Source organism: Calliphora vicina, chromosome 1 (assembly GCF_958450345.1).
Source record: "Calliphora vicina chromosome 1, idCalVici1.1, whole genome shotgun sequence".
NCBI classification, from domain to species: domain Eukaryota; kingdom Metazoa; phylum Arthropoda; class Insecta; order Diptera; family Calliphoridae; genus Calliphora; species Calliphora vicina.
In genome coordinates this window covers 38,318,576-38,338,923 of record NC_088780.1, presented here as the reverse complement: position 1 = coordinate 38,338,923, position 20,348 = coordinate 38,318,576, and the positions used below count along the sequence as shown (strand labels likewise).

Below are 20,348 nucleotides of genomic sequence, written 5' to 3'. Positions count from 1 at the left end.
CCGAACATTTATTTTTTCGTTGAAAATAACTGTTTTAGAAGAATTTTTATTTTTAAAGTTACAAAATAACTGTTATAAAGGAATTCTTTTGATATATCTTATAACCGTTACGGCCCCTGCTAGGGACAAATGTTGCCTGATTTTCGCCATTTTTTACAGTACAATTTCTAAGTACCTAGTACTAATTTGTGCAGAATTTGATCCGGATTTCCGCGTAATCAGCATAAATATGACTGCTCAAACATATAAAAATATTCCGGAGGGGACATTTGTATGGGGGCAAGGTTAAATCATGGACTTACAAACCAACCAATTGTAGTAGTAGAAAATTTGATATTTTTATAAAATAAAGATTGAGTGTGTGTAATTCTCATTCACTCTATAGTTTTATTTAAACCTTTTGGGCTTCAGGTTTCCTGATGATCTGGCCTAAGCTACCAGTGAAATGCGCATAGGAAATACAGCTTATCAATCAGTTCCTCAGTTTATCAATAATTAAATAGGGAATTTAGCACCTAAAACCTAAGTCTTACTAAAACGTTTAGAACTAAATTTAATTTGGGAACCTTAACATTACGTTTGGATCTTTCCACAGCTTGAAGGGTTCTTGCTCGGTTATCTCTTATGCAAAAAAAAAACAACAAATATTCAAAATATGTTGACTTAAGGCTTTTATTATTTTACTACAAATCATTGTATTCATTCGGTGAAATATTTCTCATAAGGATATTTACTAAAAACCGCATTAATGATACCCTTAAAAACATCACCATATGCTTTGTTTAAAGAACCTCGTACTTCATTATAGATTTCTTGCCAATTCTCATTTAAAAATAAATTCATATTATCGCCCAATGCCTTGTCGCCATTAAATAAATTTTGCACATTATAAACCATCTTTTTGGGTACCGTATCCACGTTTAGGACCTCGATATGCATATATGTTGCACCATCTTTCTCAACAGGAGTACCCATGAAATTCATAAATATATCGACATCAACTAGGAAAAAATGCAAGGTATTAGAAATACATATTATAATAACCCAACAAGTTCACCTACCCATAGATATATTGGATTTACCACTACCCTTTATGGGCAGTATCAAAATTTTTCCACTAATTTCATAGTCTCCGACTGCACTCAAATAATCGGTGTGAAAAACAAGACTATGTTTTTTGGTTAAGTCTTTGCCAAAACCCCTGTTAAAAAATTTCGTTTAGTAAAGTTAATAATTTGTGGATAGATATTCTCGACTTACTTGACTTTAATGGCTTTAACTGTTTCGAGTCCATGCATATTACTATTTATTAACAGTAGATCTAAATTAACTGGACTATCTTCACCTTGTTGAATGCGGGTGCTATTGAATTTCAATGGATTAAGTGATGGCAGATTTATTGAAGCATCGCCTAGAGTTAAAAAAGAGAGACAAATATTAGTAAAATACATACATATATAAATCTGTATAAAAGATAAATATTTTATCTTTTTTAAAAAATTCCAAAATTCTCAATATATCAATATATCGTTACCTTAATATAGAAAGTCCCTAACTCGTGTTTTTTTGTAAGTCCAGGTTTTCGTTTATTTCGATAAATAATCCGCTCATATATCATATTTAGTTCGGTTAAAACCGAACTGGAAACTCAAATGAAATATATATACTGGTAGTTTCTAAATTTTTCTAAATTTTGCTAATGAAAATAGTTTAAAAGTAAAAACCGAATTATAATTGTCGGTTTACGTTTTCGGTTTTAGGGCTTGAAAACGTGGTTGCTGTTAAAACCGAACTCGAAACTCGAATGAAACTTATGTACTGGCAGTTACTGGCGTTACCCAAAAAGGTAACGAAAGCAACTATAAAATCTTTAATGGGTGGATTTTCGGAAAAAATCGAAAAACGAAAATTTTTGGAATAAAGTCTCCCTTTGTGAATCTAATTGTAAATGTATAATTTCATATTTCTAGGTCCATTATTATAGAAAATGCAAAAGAAAGTTACCACTAAAGTCACCTTTTGTGAATTCAAATTCATTCAGAATCATGTGTGCCTAATTTTAAATTTTTAGGTTTATTATTATAAAATATTAAAAAAGTAACATTGCAATAAACAAATAGTACCATTGATTATCTCTTTTGAATTCGCATTCACTAAACCATAACCCGTCAAGTTTGAATTTTAAATTTGTATAGCCTTTCCTATATTATCAACTAATTTTGTTTCTATAACAATTAATATTTAAAATTATCACAAAACCCAAAAAAAAACGAAACCGCGGTTTTGAAATTCTTCGGTTTTTTGGAAACGCTAGGTCCATTACAAGTGTACATATGTACAAGTACATATGAGAACAAAGAAAAAGTACCAAGAAGTATGGCCTTGAATTTTCACTCACTTGGGACCATAGACGCCTAATTTCATATTTCTATGTCCATTGTTACAGAAAATTCAAAAAGTACCATTATAATATATAAAAAGTACCAAAAAGCCACTACTTGTGGTTTCCATTCACTCCCATATAAGCTTAATTTCATGGTTTTAGGTTAATTAATGAAGAAATTACAAAAGTACCATTCGAATAAAGAAAAAGTACCAAAAAGTCTATTCCTAGAATTCTCACTCACTTTAGAACATATACGATTAATTTCATAATTTTATATCCATTATTACAGAAAATTCAAAAAGTACCGCTACAATATAGAAAAAGTAGCAAAAAGCAGCCACGTGTGGATTCCCACCCACTCGGGTCCATGTAAGCTTTATTTCATGTTTCTAGGTTCATTGGTGAAGAAATTACAAAAACTACCATTCGATTAAAGAAAAAGTACCAAAAAGTCTACCCCTAAAATTCACACTCACTTAGGACCATATATGCTTAATTTCATGTTTCTAAGTCCATTGTCATATAAAATTCAAAAAGTACCATTAGAAGAACAAAAAAGTATCTATAGTTCAGTTCTCACATTTTGGTACCTAAATATTGTACCCTATGCCTAACACAAACTTCACTCAGATACAAATCAGCTAACTTTAATGTCGATAAGTGAAATAATTTAAAATATTAAAAAAGTACCGTTAGGAGAAAAGTACCAATTTCCTTTTTCTTCCTCGAACACCCCTCAAGTTCGAACTTTAAAAATATTCCATTTTGCCAAAATTGTTTATGCTACAGACATGTCTCAAAATATTAAAATTTGTGTTAATGTGCACATGAAAAAATATGTTTTAAAAAAAGTACCAAACTGTTTACCCGGATTTGGCCCAATATACACCTTGGTACTCGAGTTCCAAATAACACCATGTTAGTTAATTTTTGTATGAATCCAGGAACCAATGTTAAAAAAATTATCAAAATTGGCTTAATAATTTCAAAAAAAATGTATTTTCCCGATTTTATCCCCTTTTTGGTACCTTTTTTTATCCCCATTGCTTTGGTAAAATTTTATTCAAATAAATTTCTGTATCGTGGTGGGAGATCATAATAAAATATTCGTATGTCTATGTCAGATTTTAGAAAAACATATTTTATGAAAAAGTACCAAAAATAAACACAATTTTTATCCCTTAAGGGTTCGAATTTCCAAAAAGTACCAAACTTATATTTTTTATTTTTTGATAATTAAAGAATACGATTTAAAATTTGTTTCTATGTTTATTGGTTTAAAAGATACATAGGGTGCAAAAAAAGTACCAAAATACAGTTTTTACCCGTTTTCTCCCCTAAATGTTTCGAATTTCGAAAAAGTACGAAACACCTGTCAGCTTATTTTTTAAATGGTGGTATAACACGGTGGTTTAACACTAAAACGCCACCGAAGTAAAATAATTAAATAAAGGTTGTTGGCTTGACTAATGCGCCATCTCACCACCACAGGCGCTGCAACCAGCACTAATAATAAACATAACGCGCAATTGCAGATTTGTCAATTAAAAAGCTTTTCTTCTCCTTTCACCACCTTTTCTTCTACTCTCTATCCCCTTTCCAAAGAAAGTAACACAATTATATATAGGCATATTAATTGCCTGAGTGTTACTTCTCTTTTTTTTAAAAAAAAAAAAATTCCAAAAATCCCTTCTTATCGGATCGTTTTGGGGAGGGAGGAACCCACAGTTAAAATTTCATGATTCTAGCTTCAGTCAGACAGTCAGTAACGTTACTCTTTTATATATATAGATTATCTTAAGTTCTGTTTTCATTAAATTTTGTTTTTTCACTTACAATTTTTTTCAATCTTTATCTTAAAGTATACGTTGATAAAGACTATATAAGATTTAACGTGTTTTCATTTTAAAAGTCTACAATTTGCACTTTTTGAAAAAACTCTGCTTTTCAGTTGATTTTCGATCCTGAGAATGATTTTTTAACACTATTTTCTTTGCTTTGTCAGGATCGGTCTTCTGTTAATGATCTAATGATCACATATTTTTGCACCATTAGCTTTTTACCTACCTTGTATATTATCTTTAAGCAGAACATTTATTACATCTCTAACACATTCCCCATCTCCATATTTACAGGGTTTAGGATCATTAGCTTAATAGAATAGGAAAAATAGATTTTTTTACATTATCACTTATTTCAAAATTTATTTCCGAACTTTTAGCCGCAACTTACGAAATTCTGCGTTAACACTCAAACATATTGTGATCACTAGAATTATAACTATATTCCAAGACATTTTAATTTCAAATGCAGTACTTAGCGTTTCCCTTTTGCAGCAAACTAAACTAACTACTAACAATTTCCGCTCTTATATAGTTTTCATAATTGAGAATTAAGAGACTAACCTTTACAATTTGCGTATTGATATCATGGTTTTAATCCACTGACATCTAAATATAAATATACAATATTACTGTGATGTACTCGTACCTTTTAGTTAATTAATAAACAGTTCTAACAATTTACTTACATAAATAAAACTGGCATATTACAAGAAACAGCTGAGATTCAGAGGAACAGTCAAATATGTTTATAGTGAATTGATAATGTTTTCAAAAATCCCATGATTAACAAAGTTTTCTGAAACAGAAAAAAATTTTCGAGATCCTTTAAAGGTTTTGTTGTAACTGTTCCAAAGTTGTCGATAGTTTTTTCCTGGGGAAAATTGAGACTCGGGTCTTTCCAGAGCGTTGGGTCTGGCGTTTGAACCAATTTCAACTGAGAAAGAAAGATAAAGATATTAAAATAAATAATATCGTGTTATTTGTAGAGACACTAAGGAAGTTCGTTATAGTTGTATTTCAGTGTATGTTTTTGTTTATTTTTAAAAAGCAACTTGTAACTAACATCGTTTATAATTGATCAAATGATACATAGACATATTTGTAAAATGAACCGAATAATAAAATAATTAAAACTTGGAAAACATTGTTATACGAGGATACAAATTTAAGTACATATTTGCAAAATTATAGATCAATATTAACATATTTAATAAGTAAAATTATTAAGTGAAATTATTTCAAATCGAATGACGTAGTAGGGAAGATCCATGTGAAAGCGGACAGCAGTCGGATTTACCATATTGTCCTTAAAATGGTGTGAATAAAATAGTTTACTTCCAAAAGGTTAAAGGTCAAAATATCAAAGATCGCGATGTTAAAAAATTAACAAAGAACGCGGTATGAGGACACCTAAATTCATATTAAAATTAATTTATATGAAAAAACGTACTTTTATTAACATTGTTCTTTATAACTCCTGAACTAATCGAGTCACCATTTTAGGGACAATATATTTGGCTTTAAAATGGCGTAAAAAATGATGCTGGTCTTTATGTATATATAAAAGAGTAACGTTACTGACTGATTCATCATCCCACAGCCCAAACGACTGAAGCTAGAATCATGAAATTTTAACTGTGGGTTCCACCCTCCCCAAAACGATCCACTAAGAAGGTATTTTTGGAAATTCGAACATTTAGGGGATAAAAAGGGTAAAAACGGGTAAATCCGGTAATCTTATATCTTCAAAACTAATAAAGATACAAAAAAACTTGAAATTGCTTGTTACTCCATTTAAAAAATAAGCTGACAGGTGTTTCGTACTTTTTCGAAATTCGAACCTTTTAGGGGAGAAAATGGGTAAAAACTGTATTTTAGTACTTTTTTGGCACCCTATGTATCTTTTAAACCAATAAACATAGAAACAAAATTTAAATCGTATTCTTTACTTATCAAAAAATAAAAAATATAAGTTTGGTACTTTTTGGAAATTCGAACCTTTAAGGGATAAAAATTGTGTTTATTTTTGGTACTTTTTCATAAAATATGTTTTTCTAAAATTTGAAATACACATTCGAATATTTATGAGCTCCCACCATGATCCAGAAAATTATTTTAGTAATATGTTACCACCGCAATGGGGATAAAAAAGGTACCAAAAAGGGGATAAAATCGGTAAAATACATTTTATTGCAAATTATTAAGCCGATTTTGATAATTTTTTTAACATTGGTTCCTGGATTCATACAAAAATTAACTAACAGGTTGTTATTTGGAACTCGAGTGCCATGGTGTATTTTAGGCCAAATCCGGGTAAACAGTTTGGTACTTTTTTTAAAACACATTTATTATTGGGCACATTAACACAGATTTTAATCGATTGAGACATGTCTGTAGCATAAACAACTTTTGCAAAATGGAATATTTTTAAATTTCAAACTTGAGGGGTGTTCAAGGAGGAAAAGGTACTTTGATACTTTTCTCCTAATGGTACCTTTTTAATATTTTAAATTATTTCACTTATCGACATTAAAGATAGCTGATATGTATCTGAGTGAAGTTAGTGTTAGAAATAAGGGATTATATTTAGGTACCAAAATGTGAGAACTGAACTATAGGTACTTTTTCATTCTTCTAATGGTACTTTTTGAATTTTCTATTACAATGGACTTAGAAACATGAAATTAAGCATATATGGTACTAAGTGAGTGAGAATTCTAGGGGGAGACTTTTTGGTACTTTTTCTTTATTCGAATGGTAGTTTTTGTAATTTCTTCACCAATGAACATAGAAACATGAAATAAAGCTTACATGGGCCCGAGTGGGTGGGAATCCACAAGTGGCTGCTTTTTGGTACTTTTTATATATTCTAATGGTACTTTTTGAATTTTCTATAATAATGGATATGAAATTAAGCGTATATGGTCCTAAGTGAGTGAAAATTCAAGCGGATACTTCATGGTATTTTTTTTTTATTACAATACTTTCTTTTCCAATTCTATTAAAGTTTCTTCCAAAATATGAACTTTTATGAATAATTGTTTTTTCAAAAGCGAATATTAAATTGATCTATTGTTTGAGCTTTTAAATCTATGCACCACCACAAGGTTTCTCTCACTTTCAGGAAGGGTATAGTTACTGTGGATCAGTGATGTGATTTTAACATTTATATATAGTCCAAATTGCCAAAATAACTTTTCAGAAAATAAACCGGATTTGGACAATTACTTTTTTTTGAAAAGTATGGTAATTCAATTCAAGTATCAGATGATAACAACCCTTTTTATAACTGTCGCCTTTGCTCTTGAAAATCATGAAAAGGATAATTGATGTTGTTATTCGTTCGTCAATAGATCCGTACCGACTTTCTGGCTCCCAACACTGCTACATTAATGAAAGAGAAATCTATAGAGACTGCACTGCATTCCTCGTAGAAGACGTGGAAAAATCATACTTAAGGTAGGGTCACACATGACAAATATTTGTCGAAAAAGACGTAACCACTAAATAAAATACATTTGAATTCTTTTATTTATTTGAAAAACTTAGGATGATTTAAAACAAAAAATTTAGTTTTATTTTATTTGATGATGTTTGATCTTACAGAACACTTGTAAGAGTAAACACGTCAAACTAATTTGGTTACACTTTTTTGAGCAAATATTTGCCATATGTGACCCTATCTTTAGACATAGGAGGGGCTTTTCTTAGGAACGTTGCAATTAACTCTCTGATGTAAGAATATGGTCGTAGTGGCTGTATTTGGGAAACTGCTGCTTATAGACTTCACTAAATGTACTGAGTTACTACAGCAGCATTGAATGATGGCAAAATGGACGATGTACTCTTCTAGAGGAAGTACAGGATAACATATTGTTACGAATTCGTATTATCAATTTGAATTTAACAATCTGTAACTGCTGATTGCAACAATCATCATGTTTATCAATATTTCCATCGTTTGAAACTTTTAATTATAAACAATGTTGATTAACTGCAAATCAGCCTTAAAAGCTCTGGGCGATCATTTTAGAAATAGATAATACTGGAATTTACTAGAAGATGACTCGGTGTGTATAAATAGTAACAGCGAGTTGCTGAGGAGTCAGCTTCTCGTAAGCACTGTTTGACTTAACATTAAACCAGTATGTTTGGCTCTAAATACGGCGGTCAGGCTCAGTAATGAAGGAGCATAAAAACCGGAGATAATAGCCGTGCGATTTTATTGGTATGTATGACGAGTGTTCCTGTGAATGTTGACTACTGTGACACGGATGGATTCGAGTATGCAGAATATTTTTGTGATTTGTGTCATTGAAATTCACTTGTTTAGGTGTTGGCTTTTCGAAAGAGGTTGAAATTCGAGTTGCCTGCCGGCCATTAAAAGACCGGGCATTAGCTGATGTAATACAGAAAAAGTTGTAAGAATATTAGGATATGAACCGATAATCAGTCAGCAATTAAATCACTAACGGATGTCTATACGACATCTAGGTAGGTTTATGAAGGCCGAATGTTTATTAATGAAATGGTTTTTGGAGTTCCTCCCTCAGTCTGTAAGTTATATTTAGAACGGAAACTACTTACACCATATGGTCCACGAGGAAAATAAATCATGTCATGATGAGGAAGAGTCGGTGAAAGTCCTTATCTGTCCTCTTCATGCTGTGCAATTCGTTTTTGTCCAGCCAACGGCTCTATCGGATTATATTAGTTGGCAAACTAGGGATATGGAAGTGAGCCGGATTATACTTGCTAACTACCTTTATTACATAACTTGCTACAGCTTTTTGAACAAATGCTGGCATTATAGTCATTTATACACTTCCTCCGCTGCAATGATGATTCGTTCCCTAGTTGGCAAACTACAACATGTATTAAGCATAACTTCAACATGTATTTGAAGCGGTCTTTTATACAGGACTCTGTTTTTTCACGATATGCTACAGCTTTTGCGATCATTATAGTAATTTATATTGGGTGTATTACTTAAAAATTCGGGTTTTTAGCTTTTATTTTGAAACATTTGTACAATATAAATTTATTCAAAGTATTGGCCATTGTTAGGTATGACCTTTTCCCATCTTTTTGGCAACATATGTATGGATTCCGAACCAAAGTAACTGCTCATACTTTGAGGCCAAGAACGAATCAAGCCAATATCGGATTTTCTTTTCCAAAGTGAAGCGTATTCCTGAGAGAGAGTTCTGCATCGATCGAAAGAATTAGTAGTCGGGCGGCGCAATGTCTAGACTATAAGGCAGGTGAGGCAAAACTTCCCAACCATTTCATTCTAATTAGTTTTTAACACGTATTGTATAAAGCGTTTTCATTATAGAAATATTACGGTTTCATGTCTGGCCGCATATTCTGGTCGTTTTTCGATAAATGCTCGCTTCGAACGAATAAGTGTCATTCGGTACAAGTTCCATGTGATGGTTGGATCAGATTTCAGCAGCTCTTAATAGATAGGACCCTTTTGCTCCCATCAAATACAGAGCGTTACCTTAGCGCCATGGATATTTGGCTTTGGCATTGATTCGGCTGGTTGCTCAGGCTTCACATACGATCTCTTACGCTTCGGTTTATTGCAGTCGATCCATTTTTCATTGCAAGTAATGATGCCAAATATCCATGACGCTCTGTATTTGGTGGGAGCAAAAGGGTCCTATCTATTATGATTTTGCATGCTCTTGTTGAGTTTCACAACAATAATCATGGAGTAATGCCTCCAATTCCTGGTCTTCAATTAATTTGGCTGGCCTGGGCGATATTTGTCCTCCGTGTCAAAATTACCACTTCTAAACCGAACAAACCATCTCCAGCACGTTGAAACCAATGAAACATATTCACCATAATTTTTGTTGAGCAATCGGTGTACTTACGGCACATTTTTTCAAATTAAAGAAGTAAAGAAAAATTTCCCGCATATGACGCTTTATTTATATTCTACTAGTTGACCGCCCCGGCTTTGGCCGGTAGCATTTACTAATGTTAGTTCTTCAAGTTTCTCCAACCTACATGCACCTGCCTGATCTAATTTATTTGCAAATAAAATATAAATTTGTACTGCTTTTTTATTACAGGAATTTTTTAAATTTTTTTTAAATTTTTTTTTACAAACCATCTCCTGAACATGTCGAATCGAATAAAAAAAATCAGCCAAATCGCTCCAGCCGTTCTCACGTGATGCCATTACATACATGGACCATTTCATTTCTATATAAGATAAGGTCGAAATTCAAAAGCATCTAATTGAATAAAAATTTTGTGGAGAAAATGAAGAAAATCGGGTCAGCAACATGAGTGGGACATTGTCTTCGTCCTTTTCTTTATATGTATATAATATATACTATATATACACACCGTTACAAAAGTATACATACTATCTATTATATAAAAATACAAGGCCTGACTCATTCATTCACTCACTCACCCACTCACTGATGAGTCAGTGAATGAAAGAGTCAGGCCTTGTATTTTTAAATATATATATGTTTAAAAAAAAGCCCAATAAGTCGATCGTATGTATACTTTTGTAACGGTGTGTATATATAGATTAGGCATAGTAGATAACAAATTCGTAGTTATTTGAAATAGTTAGTTGCGAAATCATTAGAAGAATTTAAGAGACTTATCATGCGACTCTCGTATTTTAACAATATTTTGTAATACATAAAAAACAGCGTTATTAGTTGCCACTAATAAATAATTATCTATCCGCAATCTGTCAGATTATAACTATAATAAACTAATGTTTCGCTGTTTGCTAAACGATGAATAGATCAACAATATTCTTAAGGTGTTTTGTTATTTTGTTTATAATTAGGGTTTACTACAGGTTTTATGATGCGAGAAAATAATAATAAGTAAAATAAAAGAACAAGTCGATCATTTGTTACCCTGCATTAGTTACGAATATGTACACAGAGAAAACAGATTCGTAATAGCAACCGAATTTTACAGTTCTGAATACAAAATTTTAGAAGTGGTAACAAAAGTGTGATTGCTTCAACCGAAATTCTGCTTTATCCACTGATTTTCTATTGCTATTACGAATCTGTTTTCTCTGTGTAGTAATAATTTACATAGATGGCCCGCTTTTATTTTGATACGCTTGCCTTAAATATTAAGGAGCTCTATTTCGAGAAGAGACTTTTAGACAAAGTTAAGGTTGTCTTCCGTTACCGCAAAGTTACGTTACCACTAAACACCGTTTTTCTGGAATTATTTTAAACTTAAAAATATTTTTTTTTTTTTCAAAAATAAAGTTTTTTGAAATCTGCAAGAGTTTATAATAAAGATAATAACGGTTTACCTTAATCGAAATATTATAAAATGCTGTTAATGAAAAATACCGCTCAAATATCGTTAACCATATTATGTAAAAAACCGTTACCATTTCGAATCGGTAGCCAACCTTGGACCAAACTTATTGAAGCTGTTTTTACCAAACCCAAACTGCTAATATTTTTTTAGAATTTTTTTGCATACTGTCAATTAATCCATCGGTTTACCCAAGTGATTCTAGTCCGATTGGAATAATTAATTATATTTATTTAAAAGAAATAGTTTAAGACAGTTTTTTTTACAAACATAAGGATGTGCAGCTTCGATAGTGTAGGGTATAACAATAAATTAAAAAATAATGGATGTTTATTTAATTAGTAAATAAAAATATCTATTTTAATTGTTTTGATTTGTTTTGTTTTGTATGATTTTGATCGGGTGGATTTCCATAACAAATTTATAAATAATTCCAGTGTATCGTTTGTAAAGACTAGGTACTCCTTTAAATTAACTTAAAATTTTCCAAAAAGGTAAATTCTCAGCGAGTTGTTAGGTTTTTCCTAATTAATTTGCCACGTAAAAAACACAAGGTAGACATGTTATATATCAATGGATAGAGGATTTTGTCTACTTTCTAATAATGTATATAACTTTGGACAATTAACAAATTCATGGAATACTTTTTTGAAAAATATGACAAAAAATGCTTTTTATTGAATTTTGCATAGATACAAATTTTTCAAATTGAAATAAAATTTTTATTTATGAATATTTTTTAATGAAATTTTATACTTATATAGATTTTTTTATTGAAAATGGAAAAATAAAAACATATTTTGAAATTTGTAATCAGGAATCCCGCAATTCCCAATAAAGTATTGAAAAATTCCAAAAATGGGATTTTTTCGTTTTTTGGCTATAATATCCATACTAGGGGCGGGGTTATCGGAACCCTTTACAAAATAATTAAGAACATATTGGGCCATCTGAAATCGGTTACAATATTTTGATATCGTCTATGCGATTTGAGAATTTTTTTCCCTAAAGTTGAATTTTACAGAAAAAATAGGCGTTTTACCTGGTCCCCTCGGTAAATATAAATTGCTTTTTCATTTAAAATATTTGATGTAAAGTTAGCTTTTCAAAAAGTACAAATTCATTATACATCATCTTAGAAATTTTTTAGATAACTTATAAAGAATAAAAGTACTTTTTCCCCAAAAAAATAGCGAAAAATCGCATTTTTTTTATTTTTTAACACATTGAATGCCACGTCGGACACATGTGTGTGACACCGCACTATGCGGTTTACGCCACGTTGGTCACATATGTCTGACACGACTTTTATTCTCTCTAGCCATGTCAGACAATAGTGCTGGATTTTAAGAATTTTTTCGATGTTGTCTGGAAGTTCCTCATCAAAACTGTAATCTTCACATTCTTCATAACTTTCTGAACTTGTACTGAGTATTTTTTCTAACTCAGTATCCCATAAAAAAATCCTTTTCGCCATTTCGTAAGACCCTCTTTATAAAAAATCGGTTTCTAAGTAGTAAATATTACTGACAGTAGCCTAAATTCCAATATTGACGTTTTCGAAGAGATTACGCAAAGAAAATGCTATGGCCCCCAGCATCTTATTTGGTGAAAGTGCCTTGGCAGTCAATGTGTTAAATTCAAATGCATGTAGCTTTGGACTCAGCCGTGATTTTTAACCAATTCTTTCTTTATTTCATATATACATCTGTTGTTAATCCTGTGAAAAAAAGTGGAGAAAATCGGGACATTTTTGGAACCGCGGTCATCAAAAAACTGGGTAGGGTGGGTAAAAATTTTGAAAATTTAATTTTCAAATGCCAATATCACCTAAGCTATAAAAGATAATTGATAGCTACGACGAGGTTTTATGTAGTGCTCGATTCTATATATGTAAGTTTTTTAAAATCGGAACACAAACGAATAAATAGGATCATTTTTAAAATTGAACATACCCGAGGTGTCCTACTTTAGGGACCCTTGGTCCCGCTCATTGTGGGGTCATTAGGTCCAAATTCAAAACTTAAAAACACGACAACAGTTCTTCTTTGCGTATGTGAAATTTCATTCAAATTGGACTAAGGGTTTAGAAGTTATAGATTTATTTCCATCTTTTTTTCCCATACCACTGTGCGTCGTTTAATCGAGCTCAAATTTCGGCTATCTCAATATCTGGAAAGGGGAATCGTTTTGTGGGGTCCAACATATTTGTGAGATCCGGTCACCCTAGTAACCATATACAATTCAGAGTTGAATTAAATGGCAATGAACCCGGAAAGTGAGTAACCAGAAGAAATTTATACATATATTGGGCATTATAGATCATAAATTCTTAGTTATTTGAAATAGTTGGGAAATCATTTGCAGAATTTAAGTGACTTATCATGCGACTCTCGAATTTTAACAATGTTTTGCACTACATAAAAAACAACATTTTTCTAATAATTCCGCACACTAAATAATTAATTAATAAATAAATAATTATCTATTCACAATCTATCAGATTACAACAATAATAAACTAATGTTTTTCACTGTTTGCTAAACGATTAATAGATCAACAATATTCTTGAGGTGTTTTGTTATTTTTTTTTATAATTAGGGTTTGTTACAGGTTTTATGATGTGAGAAAATAATAACAATTAAGAAAATATAGTCGGACAAGTTGACCATTTGATAGCCGGCATCAGTTGCGAATATGTAAGTAATAATTTACATTGATGTGCGTCAATTATTTTGTACGGCTTCCTTAAAAGTTTAGGAGCTTATTCCGCTCCTGCTAAACCCAAGTGATTCTAATTCCTTTGGAATTACAATTATAACAATCTACAGCTTTGGTAGTGCAGGGTATACAAATAAATTGCAAAATAATGGATGTTTATTTAATTATTTAATTAAAATAAGTATTTTAATTGTTTTGTTTTGTAGGGTTTTTCTGGGGTTAATTTCCATAACAAAGTTATAAATAATACCAGTGTATCTTTTGTAAAGAGTACTCTTTTAAATTAACTTTAAATGTAGTGTGATCTTAAATTTTTCCAAAAATTTGGAAAATTTTCAAAATTATGATAACAACGCCATGATAGGATGTTGTTTGTCAAAACTATTTTAGAAAGTATTTCAAAGAAAAATTGTAACAACTTTGAGTGATCGAAGCAGTAAACCAGTTCACCGATTTTGTTTCCATGAACACCATGGAACTATTAATCAATTTATTTTTTTTGTTGAGGCTTCAAGTGTTGCTTCAAGTTCTGTGGCCCATAGAATCGTTTGTGCAGACCTTATCTTCATCAGGACAGGTTTAGGTAGGCTACATATGAAGCTAATTATTATGTTATGTAAAAAAACGAAAACATCACCAGTGGCCCCTAAGGCCCTACCAAGCCATTTCACTTTGCTGATCGCCAACATTGGGCTGTCATAAAGCACGTAATCAGAGGTCTCATCGTGCAGCTCGCACAATCTGCACTATTTTGTAAAGTAAATTGGTTATATCTAATACAACAATGTCCGGTAAATAATCTACTAAGTATTCTCAAATCGCTCTTTTCCAAAGTTCCTGCGTAACAGCAAAATATGTAATATGGTGATACTGCAATACTAGGGTCATTCTTAAAGATTTCTAGAATTCTTAAATGCAAAACAATAAGCAACTAGATCATTATCGATTAACTTTGATAAGCAAACTGAAAACAATGTATTGAATAATGTAACTGTCTAGTTGTTTCTCCATTGTCTTCTGGAAAATCGAGCTAAGACTGATAGGACTTTGACTGTAGGATTTTGGTAGTTGTTCAGACTTGCCACAAGCCTTTGGTATAAACATCACTCACATGTTGTCTCTGATACATGATAGACCAGACAACTGGATTTTAAAATTCTCGACTGTTGGAGACAATAATATGGCAGCAATCTTGGAAAAATTCCTTCTTAAAAAAAATTCCAATTAATATCGGCCACTTTACCCGCTCTATTATAAAGATTGTGCCTACTATATTAAGATAACTTTTGGTTGTTGAAGGCAACCAGGTAACCATAGAGCAGATCTACCAAGCTATTAGGAATAGGTTCGATTTTAATGCTTGCTTGTTCTTGCTTGCTGTAAACCTCCATTCTTTATCCTTTTCTAATTCTTACGGCGGGTCAATAAGTCCGTGACTTTTTTAATTTCCCTCCTCTTAACTAAGAGCTCATCAGGCATCTGTCAGTTAATTCTTGTCAACATTTTAACAGCTGCATCATGGCTCGGCGGAATCAGATTTTACTCCAACGATGAAATAATCTCACAAAAAGTACCTATTTGGTTGACCTTAATAAATCTTATTTTTTGGATGGAATAACTAAATTTGAGAAACACAGGCCAAAGTAATAGAGCCAAAGGATGATATGCTTAAAAATAAAATAATTTTTTATCCAAAAACCTGTGTTTCATTCATAGTCGTTCCATTAGAAATCATGTCTATTGGATATTTGGACCATTAGGCCAAACTTGCAATAGGATCGTGGGAATAGGTTTTATTGAAATGATCTCAAAAAAGTGTTAAACAGCAATGTTCCAAATTTAGAAATGTATTCGCATCCCATGAGTAAGTAATCCATAGCTGGATTAATTATTCATTATTGCATCATGTTTCTCAACATTTCTATTTCTGGAGACTTCTAATTGTGGACAATGTTGTTTACCGGCCGATTAATAGCAGTGTCGAGGATCGATCCTCAAATGAGGGTGACAACCCTCTGATCGACCTCGACTGAGTGGCATCGGCCACTAATTCAGCAGCCGTGTAAAACCGGCTCAAGCCGGGCTTACGCGGTAACGAAGAACAAAAGTCCAGTCGTCGATTAACAACGAACAAATAAATCAACAGAAACTCCAACCAAAACTCAACATCAACAAAACAAACATTTATACATATATAAATACACAAAAAATCATAGTTTATATTAAACAAAAAAAACATTTACGAACATTTATATTAAATAAAAAAAAGTTTATAAACAAAAAACATTGAATTTAAAACCATACATTTATACAAAAACAAACATTTATATTAAATAAAACAACAAACATTTCAACAAACCACAATAAAAATAAAACACAATTACATTGAATTCTACAAAAATCTCCCCTTTTTATTCTCATTTAGAATTGCACAACAAATAAGTAAGTACACTCCAATTTCTTTGGATAGCTACTAATCAATATAAAACTGAATTTTATTTGTTACATTTCGTGTAACAAATAATTAATTATCTACTTTGTTCTCACCAAATAGATACAACAAATCTAACTCTCGGTTGGAATTGTTTAAGCAGTTAACATATTACTGTGGACATTATTAACATATCTCTGGATATTATTAACATACCTATGAAACATACAACATTGAATAAAAGCTTTTGAGTGGATCATTGTAGAAATATAACTTTCATGAAGCTACTGGAAGGTAGATGGCACTGTGTATAAATAGTGGCAGCGCTTGCAGTTGGTGGTTAGTTGATCATAGGCGCTGTAAATTTAAGTGTGTGTATTATTGTTAATTATAAATGTCTGTTTGTATAAAGAGATGTAAAGACTATTTAAAGCGTTGTTGTGTAAATTTGAATTTTATTTAAAGGAAAGAGATTCAAGAGATTCGTTTTCTTAAAGATTACAAGAGCTACTTAAATCCTTTTGAGTTACGATCATAGCAGTGTATCAAATTCAAGTGATTGTGTTTTATATTTCACTGTTATATCGATATTACAATGCACAGTGGGGCAGAATTAAAATTTTTTGGAAATAAATCTGGCATTTCTAAGCGACTGAAAATGGGCCCTACAAATCCGTACTTTTGGACCGAATATTTTTGAAGGACGAGTTTTAAAGTGGCATATTTTTGAATCTGATTGAGATATGGAATTGATTTTTTTTTTTTTGTAAGACCAAAAATTAACTTATCTAAACAAATTTGTTTGGAATAAATGTGATTCAAATTACTTTTGATACAAATTTTAGTTTTAGCAACTCAATAAATATGCAATAAAATCTTTATTTGTTAACAAAACTCAATGACATTTTCAAAGTTTTTTTTTTAAATTTATCATTCTAAATAACAAAGTGTAAAAAAAACTTTTTAAAAGGAATCCCGCAATTCCTCAAGAATTTAAGCGAAAATCCCAATTTTACCCATAGGACCCACTTTTCCTTTGGGCGGGTAAAATGCTTTGGGGATAAATAGGGAAAATATCATGGTTTCCAAAGCTGCTTTCCGTTCTCTGATCCCAGCTTTGGGATTTTAGAACATATTGCCCAAAGTGGAAATTTTTATAAAAAAATAGGTCAATTTCCGAAGGGCGTAAGGCCGACATATTCGAAAAATAGAACAAATTTTTTATACCAAAATGTTTTCCGTAAAGATACCTTACAGAAAAACATAAAATTGTTATACATATGTTCTAAAAGAAAGTTTTTTTTTAATAAAAAAGTCACCTTTTCGCCCAAAAAACAGCAAAAATTTACTATTTTTTGAATTTTTAAATTGAAAATCGTTTATCTTTGGATTCATAAATGATATTGCTCTGAAATCTTTTGTATATTATTGGTAATTTAGTTGTCTAACTAACAAAAAAAAGTACGCCCTATATTTTTATAAAAGCGGACCAAGGTATGGCAAAATTTTAAAATTTAAATTTTGGAATGCTATAACTCGGAAATTATAGCACACTCGAACATGTTTTTTTCAAGACCTAGCCGAGCGATAAAAATGTTACATGCCGAATGCACCATATTTTGAACACCCATAGCGCCGCCCCTGGAGTAGTTGTAGAGCTCATTTTAATAACTTAAATATACTCCTTGGCTATGCCCATGTCGAATTTCATTCCGATCGGACCAGCCGTTTAAAAATGCCAGAATTATTTCCAAAAAAATTCGATTCTTCCTCTTGGTGAGTGTTCTTATGAAGTTGGCGAACTAGTTCCTAATACCGATTTTGACGTAATAAATGTTCTTCCAGACGAACTCATCCAATTGTGGTATATGAACTGAGCAACACAGAAAACTGTTCGTACGTACACAGAAAAAATTATATTTCAATTGAAACATTCATCCCATATTGAACTGGTTTCAATTATTTCATAATTAAATCAAAATCAAAATTTTCTGATATTTTCTATTGAATTTTGAGTTTTGAATTTGATAATTTTGACAACTGAATATACAATTTTCGTTATTGGTTGAACTTTAAATTCAAAAATTATTGAATTGAAACGGTTTAAGAAATAGTTTTTTCTGTGTAAGTATATTGTTACATTTTAACCTTTTCCAAACGTTTGTTTATTTCCTTTAAATAAACCGGATACTTTTGATTGCAAATAAAAGCCGTTTAGTAGTTTGAAAATGGACAACTCTTTATTTATTCAAATGTACAACAACAGAATTAAATAGTCGCTCAATGTTTTTTTTATACACGTTTATAAATTCTCAGAAATGCAGGCACTTTATAATGTATACGAATTCACTTGAAAAATACAGCACAAAAATAAGGCACTCAGTTGATGTTTATTCAAATAGCGTCTCTGATAAACTCACTAACGACTGAAACCTCTGCCACTATTTATAACACTGCCATCTGCACTCTAGATTGCTCTTTAACTGTCGAGATCTTTCTAATACATACGCCATCTGTGGTGTACTTTCTATAATGTTCTTTAGCTGAATATTCGAATTCGAATATACGGTCGCAGCAAACAGCGTTGCCATACTTACGATCAATGGTCAACTGAAAGCTTTTATTCAATGTTAATAATGCCCACAGTTTGTTATTACAGCACTGTTATTTGAAAGCATTATGCTACTTTTAAATCAGCCCTTAAAATCGTTATATTTGAATTCAAGTACAATTTCGTAACAATATTTATAAATTTATTCTGAAATCTGAATTTTATGATTATTTCTGCTACATTTATGACACTAGTAATAATTTCTCCCCATTTTTTCCAAGAAATTCCTTAATTGCAATTAATTTAGGTGTAACATTTTTTCCCCATTTAATAAAAACCATTTTTACTTGCTATTAACTAATTTGTAAAATGTGTACAATTAATTTGAAAAATATATACAATTATATGTATATTTATTATTAAATTCAATGATAGTTTTCTTTTTAGTTTCATACATCACAGCTAATTCTAATTACATATTTGCAAATACTTAATTCTAATATAAAAACAATTCTAAAAAATAAAACAATTATCTCAACGTCATAGCGTTTGAGTGAAATACTTATTCAATTAAAAATTGATCATATGGATATTTGGTGAAAACATGACCTATTACACTTTGGAATATTTTACCAAATGCTGAACCAATCGAACCACTTATCTCCTTATAAATATCAGACCAATTCTCATTCAAAAACAAGTTCATATTGTCGCCCAATGCTTTGTCGCCATTAAACAAGTTATCGATTTTGAAAATCATATCTTTGGGTTCAGGTTGCAATTGAAATTTATTGATTTTCATATAAGTGGCGCCATCTTTTTCCATGGGGGTGGCCGTGAATTTCATAATGAGCTCGACATTGACTGGAATTTATGAAAATATTATTAGTTTACATTTTATTTAAAAACTTAGCAAATTTAACTTACGCATTGTTATGTTACTCTTGCCTGTACCAGTTATGGGCAACACTAAAATTCTGCCTTTAATATTGTAGTCCCCCACTAGATCAAGTTGTTCACATTTTAAAGTAATTTCATGTTTTTGTGTCATGTCTTTGCCAAATCCCCTGTTAAATTAAAAAATATATG

The 20,348-nt window shown here is 31.2% G+C and overlaps 2 protein-coding genes across 2 annotated transcripts in view; both read right to left on the bottom strand.

Moving 5' to 3' along the window:
* Positions 1–665: 665 nt before the first annotated feature.
* Positions 666–4,737, bottom strand: LOC135958366 (protein takeout-like). Its single transcript, XM_065509273.1, has 5 exons — positions 4,619–4,737; positions 4,454–4,537; positions 1,261–1,411; positions 1,062–1,201; positions 666–1,001 (listed from the first exon to the last, which is right to left on the bottom strand). The coding sequence occupies exons 1-5, from the start codon at positions 4,680–4,682 to the stop codon at positions 700–702; spliced, it is 741 nt and encodes a 246-aa protein (XP_065365345.1). The 5' UTR covers positions 4,683–4,737; the 3' UTR covers positions 666–699.
* Positions 4,738–19,698: 14,961 nt separating this feature from the next.
* The window catches only part of LOC135963553 (uncharacterized), a 30,752-nt gene continuing 30,102 nt past the window's right edge, over positions 19,699–20,348 (bottom strand). The window contains exons 8-9 of the mRNA XM_065515469.1: positions 20,187–20,326; positions 19,699–20,123 (exon numbers count right to left, since the gene is read on the bottom strand). Of these exons, the coding sequence (XP_065371541.1) occupies positions 19,822–20,123; positions 20,187–20,326 (442 nt within the window). The 3' untranslated portion in view covers positions 19,699–19,821. The remainder of the gene's footprint in view (positions 20,124–20,186; positions 20,327–20,348) is intronic.